Source organism: Geotrypetes seraphini, chromosome 12 (genome assembly GCF_902459505.1).
Source record: "Geotrypetes seraphini chromosome 12, aGeoSer1.1, whole genome shotgun sequence".
Lineage (NCBI taxonomy): Eukaryota > Metazoa > Chordata > Amphibia > Gymnophiona > Dermophiidae > Geotrypetes > Geotrypetes seraphini.
This window is the reverse complement of record NC_047095.1, coordinates 105,315,928-105,339,522: the sequence shown is the minus strand read 5'-3', so window position 1 is coordinate 105,339,522 and position 23,595 is coordinate 105,315,928. Positions and strand designations below refer to the sequence as shown.

General features: G+C 41.3%; 1 protein-coding gene across 1 annotated transcript in view; it reads left to right on the top strand.

The window, feature by feature from the left end:
• Window positions 1–5,831: 5,831 nt before the first annotated feature.
• Window positions 5,832–23,595, top strand: part of LOC117346228 (vomeronasal type-2 receptor 26-like) — a 45,834-nt gene continuing 28,070 nt past the window's right edge. The window contains exons 1-3 of the mRNA XM_033915632.1: window positions 5,832–5,994; window positions 8,202–8,397; window positions 16,520–16,811. Coding sequence (XP_033771523.1) covers window positions 5,832–5,994; window positions 8,202–8,397; window positions 16,520–16,811 — 651 coding nt within the window. The remainder of the gene's footprint in view (window positions 5,995–8,201; window positions 8,398–16,519; window positions 16,812–23,595) is intronic.

Here is a 23,595-nt window from a genome sequence, read left to right as displayed (position 1 = left end):
AGTCCATCAAAGGGCTCCAAAATTGAAACAACAAATACTGTCCCTTATCACAGTCTCTCATGAAGGCAGTAAAAATATATCCCAATCCTGATACCACGTATGTAGCTGGCACGCTCCAGGCAGAGGGCCTGGGAATACTGGTCACAATCAAACTCTTGTGAGTCGCTGCGTGTCTCACAAGGATAAGTTATTTCAATGTTCAATGAAAGGGACACCATCCAAACAATAAGTTCAATGTTGAAAAAAGAGTTGCATTTAATTGTTCAAAACAAAACAAACAAAAAAAACCACAGTAACTTGCTTGTCAGGATTACAATGGCCAAGTCAATGGGCTTCCCATACAAGTTAAACACAATGTTCAATAAACAGTCTCTGGTTGAGAAACCGAAAAGAGTCCATACTTAAACAAAACTCTCATTTAAATCATAGTCCAGGTGGAGTTCATTACCAAAAGGAAAGGAAAAAAACTTTTCCACCAAAACAAAGTTACAAGACAGTGTAAAAATACTGGCTTCTTCAGCGACTCAAGGCTGGAAAGACAGTGTGCACCGTGTGGTCTTGAATTGCCAGAAATTAGGCCCACTATCCCACCACATAACACGGGGCTAACTCCACTGTCTTAGCACATCAAGTATGCTTAACTCAAAAAGGAAAAACACAATTAAGTTTTCAAAAATGGAAAAACAAAACTTTCAAAATAAAAGTCCTTGCTTAATTCAGCATAGTACAAATCCACTCTTTAACATGAGTTAGATTAATTCAGTCTGAGAAAAGTTAGTCCAAAACAAACTTGCAATAAACTTCAGCAATATTCAAATAATACTTGCTTTTGTGAGGCAAACCTCCATAGGAGCATTATCAGGAGTCAGCCCAACACTGGCTTCAGGGCTTGTTTCTAACTCCATGGCCAATGGTTCCTCACTCAGATTGGAAGGTGATTCTCTTCCAGCCTCTGTAAACTCCATGTCCTCTGGAGCTTGACTGCTATCAGGAGCTCTCAGCCCTGAGCCTTGTGACCTTCCCTGCTGCTGTTCCTCTCTCTTCTGATTCTCTAGAAGCCTAGTCTTCAGGGAGAACAGCTTGCAGCCCCGCCCCCAACCCTCAGGTGGAAAGGATTTCCGGTGATTCACCTTGTGATCCAGAGGGGGATGGGAACCTAGCACTGCCGCTCTCTTACTCCCTCTATAGGCCCTAGACGAAAATTCAGACTGAGAGGCAGAAAATGGGGAATAAGGCAGATTATGGACAGTGTCTGGATTTGCACTGGAATCTGTGCTAGGGACACTCCTAGCAGGCATAGTCTGCTTATCACAATATATATATATATATATATATATATATATATATATATAAATAGGAAGAGAATATCTGTGCCTTTGTCCCAAAACCAGCCTCTGCCTCCTGTGAGGGTTGTTAGTTTAAATTCTCCCCGTCTGTTTTGGAGAAAGAAGACTGAAAAATAGATCCCTCAAGGGGATTATTGTTTCCCAAAAACCTTAGCTCATAGAAGCCTTAAACCCTTACTTAAATCTCCTATTCAGTTATACTCAGACCGGAAAAGATTGTAACACCTGAAACTAGATGTCCTTGCTATATTGCCTTATTCTCCCATAAGGGGAGGATATGAAAAAGAATGAAAAAGATATTCCAAGAAGGAATCATCTGACTACAGAAAAAGGAGATGTGTCCCACCTGATGGGCTTCTTCAGAAAATAGATCAGGACATATCCATGGAGGAACATAGACAGTACTGGTCCTAGTAGGATATCCAGCCCCCTTGAGCAACCTCTTTTCACTAAGTGCTAAATCTCCTCAGGTTGCAACCACTCACTAAACTGCCACTACTGTCCTGCAATGTGTCATAAGAACATAATTGTCATACTGAGACAGAACAAAGGTCCATCAAGTCCCATTATCTTGTTTCCAACAGAGGCCAACCTAGGTCCCAAGTACCTAGCTAGATTCCAAGTAGCATAACAGATTCTATGCTGCTTATCCTAGGAATAAGCAGTGGATTTCTCCAAGCCATCTCAATAATGGCCTATGGTCTTCTCTTTTAAGAAATTATCTAAACTTTTTTAAACCCTCTAAGCCAGTGGTTCTTAACCTTGTTGGAGGTACTGAACCCTACCAGTTTCATATGCGTGTTCACCGAACCCTTCTTTATTGGAAAAATAAAATATGATTTTTACAAATTCAAAACATAGGTATACAGTGAGGGAAAAAATAATAATAATTTTGAAAACAAAAAAGTGCTCCTATATTTCGAATAATAATAACATAATAATGAAATTTACTGCAAATCAGTGTGACTTCTGCTGTTGCATCTCAGAGACCAGTTCAGAAATGCGCAGCTTTACCTTGGCAAGTGCCACTCTCATGTCATTTTCGCAACAAAGTCTGTTCCTTTTATTCATTTTTATGTCCAGCATCCTCGAAAAGGATTGCTCGCTAAGATATGTTGTAACAAACGGTATGAAAATTTCCAGAGCTTTCTTAGCAATAACAGGGTACGTTTCCAATTGACACCAAAATGTTGAGAGCATTGTTGTTCTGAAGAGTTGCTGTTGAACCTGGCTCTGCTGAATTTCAATGATTTCATCGAGGTATTCATCATTGACATCTGTTGTCTCAACACTAAACATGAACGGCTGTCTCACCCATGCTGGATATGACTCTCTTGTAGGGAAGTATTCGTCGAGAGACTTTGCAAGCTCATCTAAGTGTGTTGGAAATAGTTTGCTTCAGTTCCGCGGGTACAGAAATGTCTCTGATTCCAGATACATCTTTGATCTTACTTACACAGTTGTCTAGCAGGGGAAAGTTTGCGAAGTTATCATTTTCTGTTCGTCGTTTCCATAATGGTAGCTTTTTTTGAAAAGCTTTCAGGTTTTCTTCCGCTTCGATGATGTTGACTCCACCACCCTGCACCTGCTTATTGAGATGATTGAGATTTGCAAAGATATCAGCCATATACGCTAAAATGAGAATGAACTCAGAATTTTTGAAGCAATCTGCATGACAATGTTGCTGCTCTTGCAAAAACAGAGCTAATTCCACACGCATGGCAAAAACACGATTCAGCACCTGTCCCCAGGATAACCACCGAACGTTAGAATGGTACAGAAGTACCTCAAATTCAGATCCCATTTCTTTACACAGCTCCTTGAAGATGTGGTGCTTCAGAGCATTATTTTGCACATAGTTCACGCATTCCACAACAATTTTTAAAACTTCTGCCAGTTTTGGAGGCAAGGTTTTTGTTGCCAACGCATGCCTGTGCAGAATGCAATGCGTAACAATGATGTGTGGTGCATCAGCATTCACTAGTGCACCAAAACCGGACTTTCTTCTGAGCATGGCTGGAGCTCCGTCCGAACAAACTGAAGAAACCATATCCCACGAAAGATTGTTGTATTTGAAGAAGTAAGAACATAAGAACATAAGAAGTTGCCTCCACTGGGTCAGACCAGAGGTCCATCTCGCCCAGCAGTCCGCTCCCGCGGCGGCCCATCAGGTCCGCGACCTGTGAAGTGGTTTTTGACCATTTCTATAACCTACCTCAAGTTCTATCTGTACCCCTCTAAGTCATCCACAAGTTTCTTCACATCAGTTGCCTTAGTTGTTGTTGTAAGAGGCTTACAAAATAAAAAATCTTCCTTTATCACGTCGTCTTTCACATAGCGCACGAATACTGCAAGCTGGCTTAGATTGGAAACGTCTGTGGTCTCGTCGAGTTGAAGGCTGAATTTTGCCGGGCTTGAAATCAGATCTGCAACTACTTGAGCCAAGATGTCTTTGCTCATGTCCTCTATTCTGTTGCTGATGATGTCATTTGAAAGAGGAATTTCAGATAACTGAACTTCAGCCGCTTTTCCCAGCATGATATTCACCATCTTCAACACAGCTGGTTTTATGAGTGTTTCACCAATGGTGTGTGGTTTGCCCTGCTTTGCGATCAGGTAAGCAACTTCGTACGATGCTGTGAGGATCGGTTTGTTGATGGGTACAAAGCCGAGAACAGGCAGAGTAGCCTTTTCATCGAATCTTGCTCTCTTCACCTTGAATTCAGCGAGCGTTGTGTTTTTGTATTTTCCATCTCCATGCAGCTTAAGGAAGTTTTGATGGAGCTAGACTAGAATTACTCAACTTGGCATTGCAAATCATGCAATTAGGACACTGACACCCATCACGTTCCGTTATACACGTGAATCCATATTGTACATATTCGTCCGACCACTTTCGTATTTTGCTCTACATAGTAAGGGATTAAAATATTAAGATAGGTATCGCACGACGTACCATCACAACAGTTACAATTTGACTACTGTGCTCATCAAATCCCCTGCAGCACAGATAGGTCAAGCGATGTTGCGTGATCACCTGCAGCCAATTATGGACAAGAGGGGCGTATCATCACGAATCATAAGCGCTTTGGTCACGTTCAATCATCTATCAGTTAAATCACAAATTTTGATCAGGAATTGATTGATGTATATAAGGCGTTAGTTACAGATTGATAGATCAAGAAACTGAGTACACGAGTACTACCTTTCCAGCAGCATGTCCCTGTAAGAGCCAGGGCTAGAAAGAAACCTATATGTAATCAAACAGAGCAAGCTAGTTTGTGGAAAGTCCTTTCCCTCACCCAGGCACTGCCACTTGCTCAGGTGTGAATCCAAACTTTACAAATTTAAATCAATGTTCAAAACCTTTCTCTTAAAAGAAGCATATGAGATGTATACCTTGAACTTAACCTCTACCTCACAGCTTGACCTTTGCCTTTTCCTTCTCTACCTTTTTATTTTAGCAATGTAACCCTTCCATTTTCCATCTTGTGTGTGTTGTAGTTATTCATGAGATTTGTCTATCTATGTTATCAACATGAGCTTACTACTAACTCATACTGTTTTAGCACAGTTACCATTTTACGCAATCAGGCCTAATCACTCTAACTAGGGTTAACAGTAAAATAACACATCTTAACAATAGCCCATGTTGATAAGTTCCCCCTTAAAGAAACTAGAAATGTCTGTAGAAATGGAAATCACTGATATATTCAATAAAAGTGAGCCAAGAAGAGGGCAATCATGCTATTGTGACATCACTGAGAGGTTGGCTCTTATTGGTAGAATGAGGTATTATGACATCACAATCTCAGCATATAGTTTTTTTGCAACATCGGGGAGATTCCACCCCTTAGAAGGGCAGGGGATGGTCTCTCCCGGGTTGAGCCTATCACGTCTAGGGGCGGTCCTGTAGTGGGAGGTGTATAAAACAGAGCCCTTGAGATGCGGCCGGCATCTAATAACACTAATGGATTTGAAGTGCATGGCTGCGGTAGTGGTAAGTCAGGAAATTTTTCCATTTAAAGTTTGATTCAGATAGGCAAGTAATGCTTTGAGAGGGACACTAATACATATCATTTTATCTATTTTAGGGTAGACCCCTGACGAAACTTCAGTGAAACATGTCGGGTCTTACCGTTCAGTCCGCATTAAAATCAAGATTTCACCATTACTAAGTTAAGTAATAATACACTAAGAAATGTATGTTATTTAAAACTTTGAAGAGACCTTTGAGGATTTCACCATTTGTAACTCCCCGTATATACACTTTGATGGGACGGAGGAGTGGTGGTTCTGAGGTCTTATGAAAAAAATAAAAAAGAAGTGCTTTCCAAACATTATGAACACTCAGTTAAACTAGATGTTGGATTTGAAAGACAAACAGCCAAATACCTTAGAAACAATTCTAACTTTATTGACCAGATTTCTAAGGAAGCAATCAGCCTTTTCATATAAGTTTGAATGGAGGTTTGTAAGATTATAATGGCACAAGAGCATTCGGAGTTTGGAGGATACTCAGATGAGGACCTTCAGAGAATTCTGCAAAGGCCAGCACTCCTGGACGGGGACAATCAGATGATCACAGGTTCATCTTGGACAGAACTGGAAATGACTTTGAAAAGAGCAGTACGAGCTGAACTGCATAGTAGCACCTTAGTTGAATATTAAAAAAAACAATGATCCCTAGGGGTTTAAGGATTATTAAAGAGCCAAGAATGATCACCTCTGATAGAACATTCATGGATAAATGGACAGCCATTCTCAATCGCTGCTCCAGGGATCTGATGATCTTGATAATTGAGACCACTGAAACCACAGAAAAAGAGTTATGTGGGAAAGTGGGGGATATGGAGGCAGAACTCCAAACACTGCATCCGCATGATGTATACGTGAAACAAAGGGAGGAATTACAACAATCCATTAGGGGGTAAATAACCAGGTGGACAAAGGTGAACCCATAGACATAATTTACCTAGACTTCCAGAAAGCCTTCGATAAGGTACCACATGAGCGGTTGCTCAGGAAGCTATGGAATCATGGGGTGCACGGGGAGGTCCACCGATGGATCAAAAACTGGCTGGCAGACAGGAAGCAGAGGGTTGGTGTAAAGGGCCATTACTCGGACTGGCAAGGGGTCACGAGCGGGGTTCCTCAAGGATTGGTGCTGGGACCGCTCCTGTTTAACATATTCATTGACGACCTGGAGGCGGGAACAAAATGCGAGGTCATCAAATTCGCAGATGACACCAAACTATTCAGCAAGGTTGAAACCACGGTTGACTGCGAGAATCTCCAAAGGGATCTTACGACATTGGAAGAATGGGCGAAAAAGTGGCAAATGAGCTTCAATGTAGGGAAATGCAAGGTCATGCATATAGGGAGAAGGAACCCGATGTTCACTTACAAAATGGGGGGATCAATGCTAGGGGTCAGTAATCTGGAAAGAGACTTGGGAGTGATGGTAGACACGACATTGAAGGCGTCGGCACAATGCGCCACAGCCTCGAGGAAAGCAAACCAAATGTTAGGTATCATTAAGAAGGGTATCTCGACCAGAACGAAGGAAGTCATCCTGCCACTGTACCGGGCTATGGTGCGCCCGCATCTGGAATACTGTGTACAGTACTGGCCACCGTACCTCAAAAAGGACATGGCAATGCTTGAGGGAGTCCAGAGAAGAGCAACTAAACTGATTAAGGGTATGGAAAACCTTACATACACTGACAGACTGAAGAAGCTGGGGCTGTTCTCCCTGGAAAAGCGGAGACTCAGAGGAGATATGATAGAGACCTTCAAGATCCTGAGGGGCATCGAAAAGGTTGACAAAGACAGATTTTTCAATTTGAAAGAAACCACAAGAACAAGGGGTCACTCGATGAAATTGAAGGGGGACAGGTTTAAAACAAACGCAAGGAAGTACTTTTTCACACAGAGAGTGGTGGACACATGGAACACCCTTCCGGAGGCCGTGATAAGAAATAGCACAGTACAGGGTTTCAAGGATGACCTGGATAGGTTCCTGGAAGACAAAGGGATTGAGGGGTACAGATAAGAGCAGTGGAAGGTTTAGAGATAAGTGTAGAGGTAGGCAGTAAAATTAGTCAGGGACCGCTGACCAGGCAATATGCCTGATGGGCCGCCGCGTGAGCGGACCGCTGGGCTGGATGGACCTCTGGTCTGCCCCGGCGGAGGCGACTACTTATGTACTTATGTACTTATGAAGACTTCTGTTTGGCTCTTTACTGCAAGCAGAGCAGGTAGGGAGAAAAGCCGCGCGACTTAGTACATCCAGCCCCGAAGGAACCCCGCGACCCTCAAAGGTGTCCCCATGGGATCCCCGTGACCCTAGGGGGCGTCCCCACGGGATCCCCGTGTCCCGAATGGGGAACCCACGGGATGCCCGTGGGTCCCACGGGATTCCCGTCGTCCCCGTTCCCGTGCAGCTCTCTAGTATACACATGGAACAGAAGAATAAACCCCACAGTACAAAAGAAAAAGGTAGCGTTTGATAGTTCCTCCATGGATTCAGAAGAAACGAACGAGGATTCTAATGATACCTTGGGGGACAGACAGGGGGAAGAGGCCAACACCATCAATCATGGAAGATCCAGAGGCAGAGGGCGAACGACACAGAGAGGGAGGATGCAAATACAACAAGCAGGAATCAAGACCAGATCAGCCCAGAAATGACAGTGGTGAATTTATCCACCACTGTCTTAGACACAGGTCAAGAGTCATTGTTGGAGCTAGGATTGGGTTTTGCCTTGGCGGACCCACCAGACTTCTTCCAACTCAAATTATCATTTCATAAGTTCATACATAAGATGCAATTAAGAGTATACTTTTCCCAAGATAAGGAAGAGGGACAGTACAATAGGATGGATCCATCAGATGAAGAAGATGAAGAGGTAGAGGACAGGACTTATGATACGATACCCATTTGTAAAACATCTTTGAATTGGGTTCTTCCGGGGCCTATGGACCCCATCATCTCCACATTTCGAGACTTAGTCCTGAGGGATTTGACCCCCATTGAAAGTTCTTGGAGGTAACACAATATTCCTAAAAACCTGTCGGACACTCAATATTTGGGGCTCCAGCAGTTGAGGTCCAATGAACAGATTGTAATCACCAAAGCTGACAAGCGAGGGGCAACAGTGATCCTAAACACAGATGACTATGATAAAGAAGCAAGAAGACAATTGCAGGATGTCAAATCCTATTGCTCCCTTCAGCAGGATCCGACAGACAAATTAAGTGGATTAATCAATGATTGGGTCATGAAACATCATAAAGACAAAATGATCACAAGAAAAGAATACCGGTTCCTGATATAAAAACATCCGAAGACCCCGTTGATTCATTTCGTCCCTAAAATCCATAAGACCATCAGCCCTCCACCGGGCCATCCCATCATAAACACACGTAATTCAATCCTTGAACCCCTGTCCAAATTCGTGGACTGGTCTTTAAGTCCAGAAGCAATGAAAGTTAAAGCCTTCTTGAAAGATACGTCTCATTTTTAAAGAAAATTACAGGGGATCCAACCTCCTTCAGGAGAATTTTGGATGGTCACGTTAGACGTGACTTCATTATACACCCAGATTCAAAGTCAAGCCTTGACCATCATTGAGGAGGTACTTCAGAATCAGAGTACCCCACAGAGAATTTCCACCTCTTTTTTGATACAACTGGCCCGATGGGTCATAGAAGACAATTACTTTCGATATCAAGAAAATGTGTTTAAATAAATGTAGGGGGTGGCCATGGGAGCAAGTTTAGTTCCTTCCATGGCCACCCTGTACATGTCAACGTTTGAAGAACAACATGTATATACCAGCAATTTTTTTGACAAAATTCCCATGTGGGTTAGGTTTTTGGATGACGTTTTCTTTTGTGGGAGGGTTCCCGGGAGGACCTGGGACATTTTGTTGAATATTTAAATTCCATAGATAGACAGATCCAATTCACTTGTACTTCTCATCAAGAACAGATTGAATTTCTAGATCTTCGGGTGGAGAGAACTAGGGGTGGGTTCTCGACTACAGTATTTAGGAAACCTGTTGCTCGCAACACCCTATTACATTTTACGAGCTATCATCCCTTCAAACTAAAATTTGGGCTGCCCATCAGTCAATTTCTGAGAATCAGGAGGAATTGTACTGACTTAATTGAATTTTTAAATCACAGGCACGGATATTGCAGGATAAGTTTTTGGCCAGGGGATATCCCGATCGAGCGATTCGCCAAGGCTACCTCAGAGCGAGGTATGCTCATAGGGAACTATTGATTACAGATAAGGAGAAAGAACAACCGGATCAGGAACGATTGATCTGTGTGTTCCCTTTTTCAGAAACTACCAGATTCATCATATGAATAATGAGAAAACATTGGCATGTGGTCAACCTGCACGAGAGTCTTAGAAACTTTCCCATGGTGTCGTACAAAAGAGCAAGAACCATGGGTCAGTGTCTAAATTTTAAGAAATTCTGAACTCCTGATGCTACCTCTGCAGGTGAATACACACGATGCGGAGATTGCCAATGGTGCGGGAGCACGATCGAAGAAACCCAATGGGCAGTCCTAGGGAAGCACACTACTATCACAGCTAAGCAGTCGACTAACTGCAACAGTAGGTGGGTAGTATAAGCAATTCTATGCCTCTGTTCATTAATATATATAGGGAGGACGAGCCGTCAAATTAAAATTCGATTGAATGAACACAACTCTAGGATCAATAAAATTGTGAGACAAGCCCCGATGGTTTCCCACATGGTAAACTACAACCATTCAGTAGCTGAACTCAAATGGAGAGTGATTGATAGTATACAACAGAAGGGGAAGGTGGGTGGTAATGTGAAAAGAGAATTGAATCTGAAAGAGCAAAGATGGATTCATAGATTAAATACAGTGGTTCCCCATGGGTTAAACTTAGAAATTGAATGGTCATTAATGTTTTGAACCGGGTCATTTGGTTTAGTATATTGAAGCATATAGTTTTTTTGCAACATCAGGGAGATTCTACCCCTTAGAAGGGCAGGGGATGGTCTCTCCCGGGTTGAGCCTATCACGTCTAGGGGCGGTCCTGTAGTGGGAGGTGTATAAAACAGAACCCTTGAGATGCGGCCAGCATCTCATAACACTAATGGATTTGAAGTGCACGACTGCAGTAGTGGTAAGTCAGGAAATTTTTCCATTTAGAGTTTGATTCAGATAGGCAAGTAATGGTTTGAGAGGGACACTAATACATATCATTTTATCTATTTTAGGGTAGACCCCTGACGAAACTTCAGTGAAACATGTCGGGTCTTACCGTTCAGTCCGCATGAAAATCAAGATTTCACCATTACTAAGTTAAGTAATAATACACCAAGAAATGCATGTTATTTAAAACTTTGAAGAGACCGGTGAGGATTTCACCATTTGTAACTCCCCGTATATACACTTTGGTGGGACGGAGGAGTGGTGGTTCTGAAGTCTTATGAAAAAACAAAAAAGAAGTGCTTTCCAAACATTATGAACACTCAGTTAAACTAGATGTTGGATTTGAAAGACAAACAGCCAAATACCTTAGAAACAATTCTAACTTTATTGACTAGATTTCTAAGGAAGCAATCAGCCTTTTCATATAAGTTTGAACGGAGGCATACTGGGTCTCGGCACATCATACATTTATGTACACAGTTACACTAGTCTATGGTCATGTAAATATGGCAGGGATGTATGCAACTGACAGCATGTTCTTCTCCCACTGGAAAAATGGGCCAAAAAGTGGCAAATGAATTTCAACATAGGGAAATGCAAGGTCATGCATATAGGGAAAAAAAAACGATGTTCACTTACAAAATGGGGAAACAGCGCTAGGGGTGAGCGACCTTGAAAGAGACCTGGGAGTGATGGTAGACACGACATTGAAGGCGTCGGCGCAGTGTGCCACGGCCTCAAGGAAAGCAAACAGAATGTTGGGTATCATTAAGAAGGGTATCACGACCAGGACAAAGGAAGTCATCCTGCCACTGTATCGTGCTATGGTGCGCCCGCACCTGGAGTACTGTGTTTAGTTCTGGTCGCCGTACCTCAAGAAGGACATGGAGGTACTTGAGAGGGTCCAGAGAAGAGCAACTAAGCTAATAAAGGGCATGGATGACCTCTCATATACTGACAGACTGAAAAAGCTAGGGCTTTTCTCCCTGGAAAAGCGGAGACTTAGAGGAGACATGATAGAAACCTTCAAGATCATGAAGGGCATAGAAAAAATAGACAGGGAGAGATTTTTCAAATTAAGGGGATCAATAAGTACAAGGGGGCACTCAGAGAAATTGAAAGGGGAGAGGTTTAGAACAAACGCCAGGAAGTTCTTTTTCACACAGAGGGTGGTGGATACATGGAACACGCTACCAGAGGATGTGATAAACAGGAGCACGCTACAGGGGTTCAAAGAAGCTTTGGATAGGTACTTGGAAGACAAAGGGATTGAGGGGTACAGATAAGAGTAAAGGTAGATTATAGGGATGGGATTAGAGGTAAGTTACAAAATTAATCAGGGACCACTGTTCAGGCACTAGGCTTGATGGGCCGCCGCGGGAGCGGACCGCTGAGCAAGATGGACCTCTGGTCTGACTCAGCGGGGACAACTTCTTATGTTCTTATGTTCTCTGTGCTACCATTCCTCCCAGTCTTTCTGTCACAAGGAGATAGATGTCTTCACATTTATTATTTTGTCAACACTGAGGGACTATCTTCTCTCACCATCAGCTTCAACATTATTTTCTGGTAAGAGTTGCAATTCTGCTTACTCCTCCCTTTCTCTCATGGCTTCCACTCTATACTACCCCACCATATTCCTCACATTTTACTGCATACATAACAATCCATGAGTACATTGTTCAACTTCCATGGTAAATAATCCAAAAGTCTCCATATCCTCCTTGCCAATGTTTATCTGCCTGTCACCTGATAAGAACCTTTGAATATCAGCCAGTTAGCATTTTCAGCCAGAAGATATTCCAGCAAATGGCCTAAAATCATTATGAAATAGTACAGGCCCAATTTTCTTGCACACCCTAGGGTTGATTCAGAGATGATGCAGACCAGGAATTGTGGCCAGGTGTGAAGGAGCAAAACTAGAAAAGACAATGAACAGGAGAGTGCCAAGAACAAGTGCACATGAGTGATTGAGATTTAAAATTAGGTTGTCAAAAGGGTGGGTAGAAACTGAAGACTCACGGAACTCCATGGTCAAGATGTGTCAAAGCATTGCTAAATGAGATGGAATTAGAAAAAAATGTACTGCTGACATACTCATGTGGGGGGTTAATCTTCTAAAGGATTTTCCACAAGTGAACCTGTTTTACAATTTGTGTACAAAATACCCATAGAGAAGGATCCCACCTACAGGATGCCACATGTAGGTGTTCCCAAAGGCATACTTTGTGCAGAACAGGGGCAGAGTTACAATATGCAAATATATTTTATAAAAAGTGTTAAGTACTTGCAAATATTATAAACAGCTTCTGAGCAGGTGTAATTGTAAAAACAAACTTAATAAGTCTCACATTTATTTATTCAATTTTCTATACCAGGGGTAGGCAATTCCGGTCCTCAAGAGCTACAGGCAGGTCAGGTTTTGAGGATATCCACAATGAATATGTATCAGATGAATCTACATGCACTGCCTCCTTGAGATGCAGATCTATTTCATGCATATTTATTGCGGATATCCTGAAAACCTGACCTGCCTTTGGCTCTCGAGGACCGGAATTGCCTACCCCTATTCTTTACCAGGAAAGCTCAGAATTGTTTACATTAATTTATTCAGGCAGTTAAACATTTTTCTCTATCTGTCCTGATGGGCTCATACCCTGCCTAATGTACCTGAACCAATGGGGAAGTAGGTGACATCCTAATTACCAAGTGAAACACTCCACAATCACACAACTCCAAGGAAACCAACAATTCAATACTCCAAACACCTAGGACAAGGGTGCTGAATACGTCGATTGTGATCGACCGGTCGATCGGGAAGGCAATGCAAGTCCATCGTGGAGCCCATCCCGAGGTCTGTGATAGACTCGTGTTGCCGTCCCGATCTAGGACTGATCAACCTTCCTCTCCCCAATGTCCCACACTGCTGCCCCAAGCTCTCCCTGCAGAAGCCTCGCTGACCAGCGTTCCGCTATCTGATGTCAATTCTGACATCAGAGAGGAATGCTGGGCCAGCCATTCATTGCCTGGCTGGCCCTGCCAGCTGAACATCTCTTTCTCTAGTTCAGCAGCAGGAACTTTGATTTATAAAAAAGGAATAAGCTAAATATTACAGTACTAAGGCTTATATAGATGCTGCAGGGACGGTGACGGGGCGGTGAATGGAATGGCAATGGCGGTGAAAGAGATGGCGGTGACGGTGATGGGGCAGTAAAGGGAACGGCAGTGACGGGGCGGTGCAGAGGATGGTGGGCCGGGGACGGGACGGTGACGTTGACCGATTTTTTTCCCGGGTCATTCTCTATTACAAAGTGCATCCATAATAATCCAGACAGAACAGAGATAACATAATTTACATAAATTACAATATAGACATGACAATAATTTACAATATAGACATGACAATAAAACATATGCACTAAGTAGCATCTGGTGAGATTAGGTGGCATAGGTGTATTGACTGAGCGGCATTTCTGGGTGAATGATTTTAAGGCACTGGGTTAATAAAGAGGAAGGTTTTCACGGCCTCCTGAAGTTCCAGAGTCCATCTAATGATCTGACAGATGGGAGGATTGTGTGCCAAAGTTTGGGTATGCAATGTGAGCAGGAGCGTTTGTGGGCTGTTCCAGGGAGTTTTTAAAATTAATAAAGAAAAATAGGGAGGAAAAAGTTTTTGAGTCTATGAGATAGCTCATGAATACAACCTGCTTGAAAGCTAATGAGCAGCAGCAGGCTGGGAGTCTGAGGCTCTTTTCTCATTTCCTTATGGTATCCTTTGAAATAAATATATTATGATAGCATAACACTGTATTGAAAGTTAATTCCTTTTAATTAAGGAACAAGTAAATATATCCCCTAGGTGTTTGGAGTATTGAAGTAGGTGACTTGCACAGGGTTGCAAGGAACAACATGGGTTTGAACCCACAACATCAGGGTGTTGAGGCTGTAGCTTTAATCACTGCACCCCATTCCCCCTCTCCATAGATGCTCTTGTATAAAAAGTGACTCCAACAGGAAATCAAATACCTGGTAGATTCTAATCACATAATCATCTCTTCCACACTATCTATTTTCTATTTCTACTGACCAAATGAACAAATTATTTTTGGGTATCATTATCTCTTCAACTAAGTATACTTGTAAAATTAATATTTGTGTCTCTATTAATGAAGGGATGGCTTTTGCAAGGATATATTTTTTTAATAAGAGAAATAACCTATATTTAATATTACATGCACAGATCAGGAGCAGATGTCCCTCAAGGATGAATTTTGAGCAATAAGGTCACAGAACCATCACATGGAATCTCTATAGGCTTTGGATCTCAGCTAGAAATACAGTTCAGCTCTGTGCCTGCATTAGACTTTCTCTGTCTCTCCTAATTATGTTTTGTATGCAGTTCAGAATGTGATTTCTCTTTTTTTATATAATCTGTAATTCAATGATACAATTAGATTTCACTGTGAAAACACATAGAGCATTTCCTGCAAAGTCTAATTCCTAAATGAAGGGCAGGAGGAACATGAAAGGGAAGATTTACCATAGGAAATGCTGTTTCACATCTTGAAAGATGGGAGCTCACCTGGTTCTACTTGTATTGATGTGTTGTGATGTGTTGTGGAAGACCATTGAGCAGCAATGTAAGCTGGAACAAACTTTACAATCTTCAAAAGGATATTACAAGGATGGGGACATCATAATTGGGGCAATTGTAACTGTGAAACATTTTAAAACAGTTGAACATGTGTCCTTCAGAACTCCCTTCTATAAAGGAAGAACCTAGTAAGTACCATTGATGTTAAGTTCCCAATTGCCAGTCTTGCCAACATGAACTGCAAAGACATCTTTAGTTGCTGAGGCTTTCTTTAGATGTAAAATTTCTCTCCCATTATGCTCACCACAAGCATAGGTACAGAAAAGAAATGATAAAAAATGTTATTTAAAAATATTGAAGGATAAAGGAAGAATTTTCAAAAAGCTGTCCAAGTCAGAATTTGTATGTCCTGCTCATAATGTCCAAAATGCATGTCCATTTCACAGCATTTTGGGCAAAAAATGCATCGAGGTTTCCATTTCATGAATATGTAAGAATGTGAAAACTGAGCAGCAACTTCACAAAATGAACCATTCAAATAACGAATGCCAAAACTCCAGAATCAAAGATATCTGGCAGTATTTTAAGAGAGATGGCCACATAGATGTCCTTGCAGAGTAGTGAGGCAGGGATAGGGATATACTTTGTTTTATTTGACTGTAAACCTCCCCAATAGCCTTCAGGCTTACATGTTCCATTAATATTTAGGTACTCTAGATATATGTTTGTTTCTGGAGGGCTCAAAATTTAAAGGAATAAAAACAGAAAGCCCACTATCCTGACCACTAGATTTACTCCTCAGATTTGCTTTCTGCTTTCTTCAGAATGCCTATAATATATGATGCTGTCATAGAGTCTGATATTCCTTTCCAGTTTTACTTTCACGAGAGAATAAGGAGAAAAGTTTCTCAAACAGAGCACCTGTTGTGACTAAAACTTGTATGTGGCTAAAACAGGTCTAGATAAAGAAAATGTCCATCTTTTTAGACTTGAGCACTGACAGTAGATACCTGGAAATTTTGTGAGTAAGGTTCATATTTAGACACCCACATTGATAACTGGGCAGAATTATAGCTGTCTTTTCTACAGTCCTACATGCCTGGTAAACTATACAGATACCAGCAATGATATAAGTGGTGTGATATCACTGCATGGTGTCCTGGCTCCTACTCAACTCTGTCTCCGAACTGCCCTGACACACTAACTGGCAAGCCAGCACCATTGCCCTAAGTATTGTTGAATACAGGCTCCTGTGTCAGCCAGCACAATTTATCTGAGAGGATCCTGCACAGTTAAATTGCTTAGAATATCAACCTCTTTGTTTATAAGACAGGAACTCTTTTATATTGTTTGATGTTTAATGCCATTCTAGTTTTCTTCCAGATAACTACTTCAGTTTTTTGGCTTTCACTTATGCCATTGAGGAGATCAACAACAGCTCTGAGCTCTTACCCAACCTCACACTGGGGTTCCTTCTACATGAGTCTTACAGCAATCCCACCCTAACACTTCAGGCTATCATGAAAATATTTTCAGGAATGGAAACTTGGATCCCTAATTATAGCTGTAAAATATCTGGCATGATGGCTGCAATCATTGAAGGTCTTCCAGGTGAGGAATCAATCCAGATGTCCAATATGTTCAGAATCTACCACTACCCACAGGTGAGGGGGATTGGCAATGTTTTTATACCCTACTGCATAACCTGAGCTATGGAACATGATCTTTTTCAAAATGAAGCCAAATTATCTAAGGACCAGTAAAATACTGGAACATCAGCCGGACTGGTTATATCTGGAGTGGAAAATCATGTCCCCGATGCGACTATCTCATATATTAAATTTTAAAATACCAAGTCATGCTAAGGACAATGTGATTTTATTGGACACCTGGAAAAAAATTAAATTTATTGATAAATTAACAGATGTTCCTATAATGAAATCTACTTTGCAGTCCTTATGTTTAAACTCAAAGATTCAAATAGGCGGTGCTGGGATCACTTGGAAGTACAAGATGCAGGCAGGAATTCGGACATTAGATGATGTTATATCTAGTGGAAATCTGCTTGATTTTTCTCAACTGCAACAATCATTTGGAATTTTAAAATCTCAACAATACAGATGGTTGCAGTTGAAGCAGGCTATTCAGAGTGGGTTCCCTGAATGGAAACATTTAAAAACTTACTTTAGCCTGCAGATCCTTTGCTACCAAACTGATCTAGTAGGACATCAGGCTGCCCAGTGGTACAAATTGATTTCTGGATTTTTGAATAAGAAGCCAAAAAATAGTCTTAGAGACATCTGGAGCATCGAGATAAAACAGTATATTTCTGTGTCTCGTTGGCCACGAATTTGGACTTGGAGATTGAAATGTAGAGTGTCAGCATCTTTGAGGCAAACATGGTTATTTTTGTTACATAGGATTTTTTGGACCTCCAGTTCAATTAAATAAAATAGATAACTCTAAGTCTAAGTCTAATAGATTGTCATAATGATACAGGGACTTTGGATCATCTGCTATACTTTTATCTGTTTATATTTATATTTTGGAAGTCAATTTGGAGACAAATAAATTTAGTTTTGGATTCAAACATTCCATTATCATATGTGGCTATAATTTTTGGAACGATATTACATGTGAAACCCACTCTAGGTAAATACAAGAGTAATCTATTTATGATCATGACAGATCATTGATACCGAGTAACTGGAAGAACCATGACAGAATAAGTTATACTTTTTGGTGGGTGAACGTGTGCACCACATAAAGATATGAAATAATTAATGCAGAGTATAGGGTATATAGTGGTGTATTTAATAAAGTTTGGAGCCAATTGACTAAATATGTAAAAATATAATAAGTTATATTTATCTTATCTTTCCTTTTTTTCATTTACCTTTACACATCCATGGGGGGTGGGCGGATGGAGGGAGGAGAATAAATATTGATGGGGACATTTGGGTAACTTTATTCATTTATACCATATATTATGTTATTATTATATGAAGGATAACTGAAAATCCTGAATGATATATATGTTACCTGTACAGATATTAGAGTAATGTATGTAATACTTACTGTTTGTTCATTTGTATGACACTGTTTTAGATTAAAAATCAATAAAGATTATAAAAAATAAGAAAACTGAAGATAACAATAGATGATAATTTAGAGCAGGGGTGTCAAAGTCCCTCCTCGAGGGCCGTAATCCAGTCGGGTTTTCAGGATTTCCCCAATGAATATGCATTGAAAGCAGTGCATGCACATAGATCTCATGTATATTCATTGTGGAAATCCTGAAAACCCGACTGGATTCCGGCCCTCGAGGACCGACTTTGACACCTGTGATTTAGAGAGTAATTTTTTACTAGGTAGGCCTTGAGTGAGATTTTGAGCCTGATTCTAAAAATGATCTATGAATTGCTTATATCTCATCTTGATTATGGAAATGTAGTATATGCAAAAAATTACCAGATCAATTTGAAGCAGATGAGAGGAAGGAATAGTAGATGACATGGATAGAAAGACACTATACTAAACTAATCATAAATACCACTTCCAGACAGGATGTATCCAATAGATATCTAAATATGGATATTCATTCAGGAAAAGGCCTCAGAATAGGAGCATACATACAGTCCTATCACAGACTGAGACTTCAATGTATCAGCTCCTTGCTCTAATCATTGGCCAAAAAACCTGAAAATCTCTTTAGTTCACTTAAATTATTTTTAAATCAATATATCTACTTTTTTTAAAATATTTTTTTAAATATTTTCAAACTTATGGATACACCTCTCTGATGGTTTGAGAGAGAATAATTGACAACTAGATCTAAAGTACTTATCTCAGTGTTGTCATTACTGGTTCATATATAGCTTGTTCACTGCCAATATGTTGCCGACGTGGCCAACGTTTCGTGGACATAACATTCGGTCCACTGCTTCAGGGCCAGAGGCAGAGACATTAAGGCATCTAAAATATAATTCAAATCATACCATAAGAGTATTATCATTCATACTTTCCTTCTAATCAAAGGTATTCTAACTTACTTCTCAGTTAATCGTTGTCAAAGGCTCACAAACAGAGGAAATATGGCACCGGCAGTACTCTTTATACTTGTGCCTCAGCGTGCTGACTAAGCAACGTACCGGGACGTTCTGACATCATCAAACCCGACATTAACCCTTAACGGGGAGAGTTAAGACCCGAAGGAAAATTTGCTATTAATATTTTAATAAAGGTTAAATTAGTAAAAATGTTGCCATTCAAGATTTTTATTCAAACCGCCAGGTTCAAGAGATCCCAGACGGTTGATCCATCGCTGTTCGTGCTGGGCTAAGTATCGTTTAAAATCACCCCCACGTTTATTCTGACGAACAACTTCAATGATGATTGCTTTAAGGGAGAAAAAATCATGATCTTTTTCTATGCAATGTTTAGCCAATGGGGCCCCCATTATTTTATTTTTAATGTTACTTTTATGTTCTGTTATTCGAGTGGTAAATTTTCTTGAGGTTTGACCTACATATAGTAACCTACATGGACATTGCAGAATATATACAATTCCTTGTGATTTACAGTCAGAAAAATGTCGAAGAGAGTACTTCTTATTGTCCTTAGGGTTACAGAAAGAGTCAGATACGATCATTATTTTACACATCTGACAAGATCCGCAGCTAGAATGGCCAGAATATGTCACTACAACATCCATATCATTAGCAGGGAGCGTAGAAGGACACGTCGGCAACATATTGGCAGTGAACAAGCTATATATGAACCAGTAATGACAACACTGAGATAAGTACTTTAGATCTAGTTGTCAATTATTCTCTCTCAAACCATCAGAGAGGTGTATCCATAAGTTTGAAAATATTTAAAAAAATATTTTTAAAAAAGTAGATATATTGATTTAAAAATAATTTAAGTGAACTAAAGAGATTTTCAGGTGTTTTGGCCAATGATTAGAGCAAGGAGCTGATACATTGAAGTCTCAGTCTGTGATAGGACTGTATGTATGCTCCTATTCTGAGGCCTTTTCCTGAATGAATATCCATATTTAGATATCTATTGGATACATCCTGTCTGGAAGTGGTATTTATGATTAGTTTAGTATAGTGTGTTTTTGAACCACTTCGGGTAATTATATCTTTGGGATGGATAGAAAGACAACATAAATAGGCCAAGTAGTTTTAATCTGCCTTCATTTTTCTCTGATTCAATAACATACTGTCAATTCCTGGAGAAGATGAGAGGAGTAGGAATTCAGTGACACAATTATATCAATGTTACCATTGATTACCTATGTTTACTGTGTTAAATTTAAGCTCCGAGTGTAAGGCTGGATTTTGTAACCAGTGCCAACCAGTGTAACCAGTGCCAAAACTTTGCTGCCCTGCTGCCTAACCTCGCTCCCAACCAAAACCAACGACCCACGCTGAGACCGAATCTCTACACAGCTCCCGGCTGCCTGCTTCCTGCTTGGCCAGGCGTGTGAGGATGCTCCGCCCCCAGAATCAGCCGGGAATGCTTAAATTGCAGCAGTAGCAGAAGACATCTTCCAAACTTTGCTGCCCAGCCTCCCTCCCAAATGAAACCAACGACCTGCGCCAAGACCAACTCTCTACAGGGCTCCCGGCACCTACTTCCTGCTGGGCCAGGCATGTCAGCTTGCTGCACCCCCCAGAATCAACCAGGAATGCTTAAATTACAGCAGGAGCAGGAGACATCTTCAAACTTTGCTGCCCTGCTGCATATCTGAACATTTGTTCGGTTAGGAACAAAGCCCAATTGGTCAAAGACTGGCTAGAAGAAACCCACCTAGATATCCTACTTTTAACGGAAACATGGCTAATTTCCAATTAGGATGCTATGATAGGTGATCTACTACGTACAAATTACAAAATTATTCCTCTATCAAGAAACTCAAAGAGAGGAGGTGGCTTAGCAATAATCCTCCGAGATCATTTTCAATTTCAAATTCTTGAGTCTAAACTAACCAATGACCTGGAAATTCTCACCTGCTAAATATCCAAAGAGGACTGTAAAGATAATTTGATTGTTACAGTATTTTACATGCTCCCTAACAAATGGAACCTAGTTAAAAAAGATCTTTACGAATTCCTCCTTACAAACTCGGTAACTGGTGCCTACAATCTAATCTACACCTCGAGCAGGATGAGAATTCCAATGTTGCAGATTTATAGGATTGGGCGACACATTGACGAAATGGGTTGGGAACTGGCTTGGAGGTAGGCTTCAGAGGGTAGTGGTGAACGGCACCCCCTCTGAAATGACAGAGGTAATCAGTGGTGTGCCGCAGAGCTCGGTCCTGGGCCAGATCCTATTCAACATCTTTATAAGAGACTTGGCAGAGGTAAAATAACATTATTCGCCGATGATGCCAAACTAAGCAATGTAGTGGGCAAAAGCACAATAGACATAAATTCAATGTCCGACAACATGATGCACAACCTACTCCTACTGGAGCGCTGGTCTAGGTCCTGGCAACTCAGCTTCAATGCCAAAAAATGCAAAGTCATGCATCTGGGCAGCCAAAATCCATGCAAGACTTACACCCTTAATGGCGAGATCCTAACAAGAACTGAAGCAGAACGAGACTTAGGGGTGATCATCAGTGAGAACATGAAGACTGACAATCAAGTGGAGCAAGCTTCATCCAAGGCAAGGCAAATCATAGGTTGCATACGCAGGAGTTTCATCAGTCGTAAGCCTGAAGTCATTATGCCATTGTATAGATTCATGGTGAGGCCCCACCTCTAATACTGTGTGCAATTATGGAGGCGGCATTACCGTAAGGATGTGCTGAGACTGGAGTCAGCCCAGAGAATGGCCACCTGGACTCAAGGATCTCCTGTACGAGGAACGGCTGGATAAGTTGCAGCAGAGAGAGGGGTGAAATGATCGAGACATTCAAGTATCTCACGGGCTGCATCGAGGTAGAAGAAGATATCTTTTTCAAGGGTCCTGCAGCAACAAGGGAGCTTCCGTGGAAAATCAGGGGCGGGAAACTGCACGGGGACACCAGGAAATTCTTTTTCACTGAAAGGGTGGTTGATCGCTAGAATAGTCTTCCACTTTAGGTTATTGAGGCCAGCAGCGTGCCTGATTTTATGACCAAATGGGATAAACACATTGGATCTATTCACAGAGAAAGGTAGGGGAGGGTCATTGGGGTGGGCAGACTAGATGGGCCGTGGCCCTTACCTGCCGTCTATTTCTATGTTTCTATGTTACTTTCCTTCCTCACATCTCTATGCTTTTCCAAACCACCTCCGACTAAAACTCACAGAAAAGGTCACCACTTAGATCTGATCACATTTCTTTCCAGTGCTCCAACTATCCACAGTGTATGTTTTAAAGGTGAAACCTGGGCTAACATACCCTGGGCAGACCACCTTCTATGTAATTTTGAATTACACTGGTTCAAAAAACAATCCAATAGGTAACCAAGGACCACACATAAAGAGAAAAATGATATGGACAAGAGGACAACTAAACCCAGTAGAATTTTGGTCACACTATAGCTTAATATCCATCCCTGACTTAGATCCAAATTTCATCCTAGGCTGGAATAATTTCAGCAATCAGGTTCTAAATGACATTGCACCATTGAAAGCTTGTAAGAAAAGACACCGTTTATCAGCTAGCTGGTTTTATGCAGATCTATCAGCACTAAAACGAGAAGTACGTAAACTAGAAAGAATATGGTGTAAATCAGGAAAAGAAAACAGATACACTTGGTGACTAAAAGTCAAAGAGTACAAAACAATGATTAAAGAAAAGTGTAAACATTACTCCCAAACAATTAATTCTCCTTCGCTGAATAGCAAAGAACTCTTCAGAATAGTCAACTCCTTATTTGATACTAGTCTTTAAGCCCGTTACATTAACGGGTGCTAGAACATATGTGTGTGTGTCTGTCTTTATTTCTTTCTCTCTCTCTCCTTAGCCGCTTTCTTTCTTTCTGCCTTTCTTTTTCCTTGGCTGTCCATCACCACCCCTTGCCTGCTCCCCCTGTCCATTTTCCCTTCCTTTTACCTCCCCTGTGTCCACCACCACCCCTTCACTGCTCTCCTTATGCAGCAGCAGCCCTTCTCCCTTTGTTTTACCTCCCCCTATCCAGCAGCACCTCTTTCCTTCTCCCCCTGTCCAACATTAATCCTCTGTTCCTTTTTCTTCACCCACCATGTCCATCAGCATCTCTTTCCTTCTCCCCCTGTCCAGCAGTAGGCATCCCTTCCTTTTTTATCCCCCCTCCTCCTTCTTATCCCTATGATACTCTTACTTTGCTCTGTCCCTGATCAGAGGTTCCCGACAGCCGCCCAGTTGCACCCATTGGAAAAGTTCCCACTGCTGCATCCTGCACCCTTCCTGATGTGGCTCCCACTGTCCTTTCTGTCTGTCTCTGTCCCTGGCCCCCTTTGC